The following is an 8,354-nucleotide window of genomic DNA, read 5'->3' on the forward strand; positions in this document are numbered from 1 at the left end:
CCATTTTCTTCTGTGGGAGTGGGACGGGACAGGAGTGAAAATCCACTCCCGTGTCAGTCTCTACTGCCAATCACCTCGTTTTAGTCTTTTTCGCTTACCCGCTTATATTATTATATATTTAGCCTTCCTATCCAATGAGAAATCGCCGCTGTTGTGATGATTGATCCACTTTTTTGAGCAACTTAATTCTAGAAAATCATTTTTTATGGGTTGAAAAACATGCAGTACACATATTTAAATAATTACACGTCTACCTAATTTCAACTCTATACCTCTCTGCACTCTTTCTCTATTGTGTCTGAATGCTGCACTCAGCACCTCACTAATTAAAGAAAAATACAAAATGGAGGAGAAACAGTTTTAATTAACTATGTATTATAATTGCAGGCGTTTTTTTTTTATTTATTTATTTAATTCTGGAAAAGTTTGCAGTATAAATGAGGAGCAAATGAGGTATCTAAGCAACTTGATGTGAGCAATTAAACAAAATCAGGAGGAAGCAGTCATATTGTTATGAAATTCCAACCTAAATCCTTTCATAACTGAATACTGGGAAAAAAAAATAAAACATGATTTGCATTCTTAAAATGATTCAATATGAGACTTAGATCTATCAAAAAATAGCAAAGAAAATAGTTTAAATATGGATAGAAGTGCTTGTTTAATCTTTGTGTTTTTCCTACCTGCGACGCCAGCCTCCTCATGGATTCCTCCTGACGTCGTCTCATCTCAGGAGTTCCAGGACAGCTGCCTCCTCCTAGGGTGCCGTGCGTGGGCTGGGGCTGCGTGAGAGGAAGCCCCTCTCCATCTGGACATGAAGCAGCAACAACAAGCTAGAGACCAGCTCTGAAAACCGCTTCTTACTTACATTTTTTTAATAGCTATTTTCCAATCAAACAGCATTATGTTGCTAAAAGGTAGTACTTAAGAAAACCTACGTTTGGGTGAAGCCTGCGGGCTGTCTGAGGCGATCTGCCTCATGCGGGTCCCGTGGCAGCTCAGCGCCACCAGCCGGGAGATGATCGCCGTCTTGCCGAAGCCGATGTTGCCCACAATCACGACGCCGTGGCAGATACCGCCGTTTGGGTTGTTGAGGTGGGCGTCGATCTCTTGGAAGAGCCACTCGCGTCCGGTGAAGACGGAGTCCATGGTGATGCTGGGTACTTCAAACAGCAGAGGTTTGAGAGCGATGTCCTGAGGCCGATAAGGTGCAAAACGCACTGTGGGGGGGTCAAGGTAACAGAGGAGGTTTAGAGGTCAAAGAGAAGCAAATCCAGAACTCATCCACTCATTTATGAAAAATAAAACAATACTTTCTAAACACAGATTTTAAGATGATGGATGGATGGATGGATGGATGGATGGATGGATGGATGGATGGATGGATGGATGATGGATGGATGGATAATGGGTGGATGGATGATGGGTGGATGGATGATGGATGATAATTGGATGATGGACGTCTTGCAGCCTTCTGGTTGAAATCACTTTACAGGACACTGAATATAATTCCAATGTCTTAGAAATAGAATTACTGCTCATTCTAAATATAAATAAGTGTAACAGTAATCTGCTGCTTTAAAAATCAAATACAAAGGAAAAAGATTTAAGTAAAATATTTGTTGGTATTTTGTGGTATGATGATAACCTGAGGACTAAACGATCAAAGAAGCTTATAATTACTCCACAGAATACACAGCATTCAGCAGACTGTTGCTTTTACTCACTAGGGGGAGTCAGTGAGCTAAAGTCCACCTGATGTTGGTCATAATCTCTGCAGAACATATGGACCATTAAAGACTAATGAGGGTAAAATGAATCTGGTACAAAGTTCTAAAGCTGTGTGATAAAAACATCTGTAAACTCCAGCCTGCTGCCTCTGGCCGTCCGCTCCTAAACCTCCTCTCATAAAATGTCTTCTGCTATCCTTTTAAATGTCATATCTTTTCATCCATCCTGCACGGGGGCTTCCCTCGTATTTGCTAAAGTTTTCACACCCAATGACTTTCTCTTTTATTTTATTTAACCTTTATTTAACCCAGAAATACCAATGACATTACTACTCTCTTTTACAAGCAAGTCCAGGTCAAATCAGCAGCACAGATTACAGAAATTCTGTATATGAATTGCTGTAATGAAATAAAATGTAAAGAATGAATTCATTGTGATTAATCGACTATTGAAATAATAATCTAACTTAGTGATCAATTAGCGGTTAACTTGAATATAGAGAATCTAAAACATGCCTTTAGATGAGAGAGCAACCTGCTCAAAGCAGTAATTTTTACCAAAATGTAAAACAATAAGTAAACATTTTGCATTCAAGTTTAAAACCTTTTAGTCCATTAATATGCTCCATCCAGAGAGCCTCAAATGGTTTAAATTCTGTGCAAAATCTCGTTTAAGGAACTTTTTTCTACCCCTTTATTAATCGATTAATTGAAAAACAGATTAATCAATTAGCAAAAATTAGTTGCTAATTGCAGTGCTAATTCACTATATTACAGACAATTTCATAAGATTATTTAAAAACATGGACAAACCATGGATTTCATTTGCAAACCTTTGGGCATCAGTTTAAACGGCCCTATTGGAACCAGTTCCTAAATCCTTAATTCCAGTATTTTTCTAAATGTTTGCATGTTGTTAGGGAAGAAAACAGGAATGCTACCTTACCAGCTTCTGTGGGGATATTTAGTACAGATGGTGGCAGTCAGCTTTTGAGCTTGAAGAAGACAGTCAGGTCCTTATACAGATATGAGGGGATCTGACCCTTATAAATCAACGTATACCGTTGAGTAAATCTAAGATTTTCCAGCACTGGCCAGTTCACAGTTGTGTTAAGTGTATAGTAATGTGTGCGATGTTTACAGTTTGTAATAAACCTTAACAAAGCATTATAAACAAGTACTTGTTTGGTAATTTACATAAATGAGGTCACAACTGAAAGAAAAATAAACCTATTTCTTAAGTAAAAGCCAGTTTTTCAGTCTGTTTCCTAACCAAATGTTTAACATGTTCTTTAAAACCAAGATTGTCGTCAAATAAAATACAGTTTAAAAGCGACAACTGTGGGACTTATCTACAGATTGCTCTTTGTTCTTGGCAATAACATCAACTGGTTCTTATTTAAAGTAAGAATCAAGTTTCAGAAAAATGTTTTGAAGTATGTTAAAAGCATTTTGTAATGTTTTTGAGTTTTTGCAAAGCTCAGATGATCACATTATCAGCATAGACATGTTAATTTACATGTAAATAATAGTGGCCCCAAAACAGAGCCTTGGGGTACTCCGTTTCTAAAAGAGAGAATATTAGAAAAAATATTTTTTGCTTTAACACACTGATTACACTGGAAATAATCAACATCTAGATAAGTCATTTTTTCTTAAAATAAGTGCATTTGTTCTTGGATTGAGGAGATAAAAGAGACATTTTGCCAATGGACCAAGACAATTTACACTTAAAATAAGAAATTACAATTGCATTTTTTTAATTTTAAGTGTATATTATCTAATTATCTTATTTTAGAGTAAAAATGCCGATTCCTTTGGCAAACTATCTCATTTACCTACTCAAATTAAGGGTAAATACACTTAAATTAAGACATTTTTTTTCTAGATCGTTTTTCCAGTGTGCTTTGCACATTTCTTTCCAGGACTGCACTGTATTTTATGCCGATATTCTTCCTAAAAACTGTAAAAGTAAAAGGCGCAAATGATGCCAACTGTGCTGTTCGCAGACAGCATTTTCATTCTCAACACTTCCTGCTTGGTATCTCTGTTTCAAATGATTATGTCCTGCTAGATTTGTGGTTGTGCATAAAGGTAAAAAAGAAAGAAGGAGAATAAAAGCAATTGTCCACCAAAGGTTTTAGAGTTTTATCATTGCAATCATCATTCTTAGACTTTTTCTTACTACTTTGTGTCAATCTTTCTCATAAAACCCTGATATAAATCTGATGTTTGTGGAAGGAAAACCATTATGAATACTAGTGTTGCACCGATACCAGTACCAGTCAGGGCCCTGATCCAGCACTAAAATGGTGGTATCTGTATCGGCGAGTACCGACAAAAAGGGCACCGATACCATTTTGATAGCTAAAGTTAATTCAACTACTGTCACCTATTCCAGGTAGGCATTAAAAAGTTCTACTGGATTCACAAAGGTAGGCAGCAGCTTGATAAAGCCACGATGGCAATTATTTTACATCCAAGTACTATGCAGTTCTTCATATACACACACACACGTCAATTTCAAACAGATGGTATCGGTATCGGCCGATACTGCACAGTCAGGTATCGGTGCCAAAAAATAGCATCGGCGCAACACTAATGAATACTTTGCAAAGGCTGATGAGGCGACAGTGTGAAGAACAAGTAGCCTGATGTGACAAACGAAGTTTAAAGTAACTTACGTGATTGGGATTGCCAGGCATGGGTGTTATTTGCAGAAGCTGAGACGGACAGGAAGCGGCACACAGAAAGCAAGGAGAGAAAAAAAAAGAAAGAAAAGCGAGTGAAGACAGAAATAAAAACTGCAGTAGTCTGTCAAAGGACGGCACAAGGTGAAAAAACAAGAAACAGGCACATGAAACACATCTGCAGTATCAGAATGTTAGGATAGAGAAACTTAGGGAGCAATCACACCTGCATTGATTGGTGATTTTTTTAAGGTTCTGCACTTTAAGGAAAGTCTAATTGGTTCATTTTTGCGTGAAAAAAAGATTCATAAAGTAAGAATTCGATCCAGGGATGTGAGAATAAAGCCCTGAATACAGAGTTGTTTGCATGCAGGCCCTCCACATCAGCATTAGTCAAATCTCCAATTCGAAGCCACAGCAGCAACATCAGACAAAGCACCAAATCCTATATTCACTTCAGTCTTTCTTTTGTTTTCTTGCAGCTAGGTGAGCTGTGATCAGGTTCTGAAGCTCCGATGACAGCCACTGGGGTAGTTCATTTCACACTCTGCAGACTACCGATAGGCATACACAGAGCCAGAGGTGCAGAAAATATGTACTTAGGGAAGACAGTCAGTACGACAGGATGGTGAAAGAGTATATAGTATGACGGTTCAGAGACAGATACAAGTTTCAGTCAAGCATGAGAAAAAATTTGAAAAAGTAGAGCTGTAAAGGTAGAATGCTTGCAGATCAAAGTGTAGATAGTTTGTTTTTATCATCTGACCTCCCCTTGCTTCCAAACCAGCATCTGTTCTTCCAGCACCTGCACTGTTTGGAGAATCTTAGATCTCTTTGGGTGCAGGTTTGCTAACATCCTTCCATCTTTCACCTTGGTCTAAAGGGCGGATTATACCTTCTGCAACCGCACACATCAAATGTCGCTTAAAACTGGCCGCGAACCAGTTTTGCTGGTATGCTTCTGCAACGTTGGTATGGAATTTCTAGAGACACACAGCAGTTTCCCGCCAAAGCGCAGAGAACTCGTGAGAACTTCTTCGGTGGTGCCTGCGGGAGTGTTTATTTTCCAAAACATGACTGACAACGTCGTGGTTATCCATTATTGTAATTACTCCTCTGTTTTTAAAAATGGCCGCCCCGGTACTGAATCGAGGACAACCACAGACAGCCGGAAAAGCATACCAAGGACCAATCACAGCTGCTTTTTGTCTGCGCACTTCTCCTCGAGGTCTGCGTCACCTCTGAGCGGGGGGCTTGACCGTAACCTGACTCCGCGAGATGGATTTGCTCCGCATATCCATCTGGAAACCTTCCGTTGAAGTAATTTTGGGAAGGGGCGAAAATACTGGTTAGCTGATTGGCCTATGTTGGTGATAGATGGGCCAAATAAACCAATCAGATCAACGAAGCATATGACGTACTAACAGAGCCAATTGATAGATCAAACTCTTGCCGAAACCAGTCGGGAGAAGAGCAAAAACATCTTTTCCTCTGAGAAAAGCCTCCAGAGCAGTGTTTTGCTCTTCTTTCAGTGAAGAAATACTCTGTAATTCCGATAAAACTTGCTTGATAGCCACGCTAACACTAGTTTTATCGGCTGAAGCCGCCATATGTTCTTTAGACTGAACTGTCGCGCTTCTCGTTGCGTCAGACCTCAACCCGTCAAAGACAACGCTGATTGGACGTTCGTTTGGTGAACTGCTCCAAATTTTCTTTAACGGAAAGTAGCCAGACTGATCTGCGAGTGAAACCTTGAAAGCTCGCAAGATCAGGATGGTCTCACGAGGCTAGCGTGATCGCGCACAGAGACAGATTTGACAGTTGCAGAAGGCTATGCGACAGAAGTATAAATGGGCCTTAATAACTTGATGTTGAGTTCAGGACACAATGGGAGCTTTTCTCCTGTGTGCTAAAGAACATTCTGTGCCAACAAATAATATTCTCAGACATCTGACTGCAAAGAAGCTTCCCCTTTAAGTGAAACAAAAGAGCAACAATTCATTGACCTTTCCTGCAAAACCATAATGTAATAGAGGAGTAAATCCAGAAACTGTTGTCTTGCAGCACATTGCTCCAAAAAGAGCTGTCCTTCGAATCAACCTTTCCAGAAATTATGCCATCAGGGTGAAAAGAGATGTTTTGATAATACTGAGGATATTCTAACAAATACCATCATCAAAAGAGAAATCACTAAAACACATCTGGATTGGGGTGAACAGCTGTTAATAAGGAGTGCCACAGCTAGCTATGAGCAGCTCAAGACAAAAGAAAATGTTTAATCCATATTCCCTGGTCAGATTATTTTAGTGCGAACTTAAAGCTGAGCAGTCAAAGCGCCATGTCTGCACTGATGTAATGTTCTCGAAGAAAAAATGATGACCTGACGTAACACTGGATGATAGGAAGTGTAAAGGCTGCCCCAAGCTGCCAGCCCCACCGGGCGGTCACAGGGCGACGGAGCTAACCACCCTGAGCTGTTCTGTTTTAAAGGGTGCTAATCCAATTATCCTGGGGGTGACTGGAAGCCTAACGTGGCTGCAAATCTCCTCCCGTACTTCTGGAATTAGTGAACCCAATCTCACACTATCTGGCACCGTCCTCCTGAGACGATTTTCCCACCTCAGCAAAGCTTCCGCTGCCCTGCCGTGTCCAGCTTTCCAGGAAAAGGTGGCAGCCATGTTGTGAGCGGGGGCTGAGGGAGTGTAGTTTCAAGGCCGGTGAAAGCATTTGTAACCGAGGGATGGATGGATGGCAGTGGTTCATAACCTTGCCCATAACACTCTCCCTGAGGGGGCGCAAAGGAAGGTATCAGTCTATCTTCCCCCACATTCTCCAAAGCCAGACGGAGAGAAAGTCCCAGACTTTGTTAATTATTCATCAGGTGAGGATGACTCACGGTGGATGAGCAGGGTTCAGAGGGAGGAAGAGGAGAAACTGAAGAGAAATATGGTGAGAAGTCCAGATCCACTTAAATCTTCCACGTTAAATCACTGATGATTGCAAATAGACCAGGTCCCTTTTTATCAAAACATCCAGAAACTATGATACTTGATTGAAGTGCACACCTGTGCAGTCGCCTCCAGGAAGGCATTTCCCATTAAAGGCAGTAAGGCAGAAACTTACTGAAGTCTGCTTTCAAGGTGAACTGGCCTGGTCAGACCTGAACATGTTGGTAGATATTTTTTAATTTTGAGATCTCCTTTTATTCCCAGTCAGACTGAAAATGTAATTATTTTCTCTCCAAAGGCCTCAGACAGTATTTTAGTGTGTTGTTCACTTTCACTTCAACAGTCAGAAGCACCAAACACCAGCTTAAAACAGGCCAGTTCCTGAGTAGATTGGGTCCCTACTGTAGATATTTCTCACCTACAACTAGTATTTCTTATTACATTTTACAAAAAGACAGACATTCTGTCTACTTTTAAGGCTAGGCTTGAATTTTCCTTTTTGATCAAACTTATAGTTTATACTGAGCTTCTATATAGTTATGCTGCTATGGGCTTAGACTGCTGGAGGACATAGGGACCACTTTTCATCATTCCGCTTTGTTCCATCTCTATTCTCCCATTCTGCAGTATTTGCTAGTTCAACCCCTAACTTGAAAGTATGCTTTCTCTGCTTTTTCCCAACGTAGTATCTTTACCTGAACTTTAGCTTTTTCGCTGTGACGCCATTTCGGAAAAAAAAATCAGTCTGGCTCCTGCCCTCAACATCTTTCATTAAAGATGAAAGAAGTTGGCTCAATGTAGTCCTTGTTCTCCTAAGCCTCTTTCCCACTGAAAATTCCATTAAACTGGGTTTTTCAAACATGTTGACCCGCTAACAATCAGCATTTGGCTCCCTTCCCATTTCCAAAAAGCTGAGTCTAACCCCTCGCTGGCAAGTTGTGTTGCCTCTGTCCCCATCAGAGATGGCAAAAGTACTCACTTTCTGT

The 8,354-nt window shown here is 40.4% G+C and overlaps 1 protein-coding gene across 9 annotated transcripts in view; it reads right to left on the reverse strand.

The window, feature by feature from the left end:
* The window catches only part of tanc2 (tetratricopeptide repeat, ankyrin repeat and coiled-coil containing 2), a 322,680-nt gene that overhangs the window by 37,510 nt on the left and 276,816 nt on the right, over positions 1 to 8,354 (reverse strand). For 7 of the 9 annotated variants that reach the window (XM_015387935.1, XM_015387913.1, XM_015387942.1 and 4 more), the window contains 3 exons: positions 4,415 to 4,453; positions 939 to 1,220; positions 684 to 808 (listed from right to left, as the gene is read on the reverse strand). In XM_015387935.1, the coding sequence (XP_015243421.1) occupies positions 684 to 808; positions 939 to 1,220; positions 4,415 to 4,453 (446 nt within the window). The remainder of the gene's footprint in view (positions 1 to 683; positions 809 to 938; positions 1,221 to 4,414; positions 4,454 to 8,354) is intronic. The other 2 variants (XM_015387920.1, XM_015387927.1) reach the window with 1 other exon arrangement.

The sequence above is a fragment of the Cyprinodon variegatus genome, unplaced genomic scaffold (assembly GCF_000732505.1).
Source record: "Cyprinodon variegatus isolate N-32 unplaced genomic scaffold, C_variegatus-1.0 Scaffold18, whole genome shotgun sequence".
NCBI classification, from domain to species: Eukaryota; Metazoa; Chordata; class Actinopteri; order Cyprinodontiformes; family Cyprinodontidae; genus Cyprinodon; species Cyprinodon variegatus.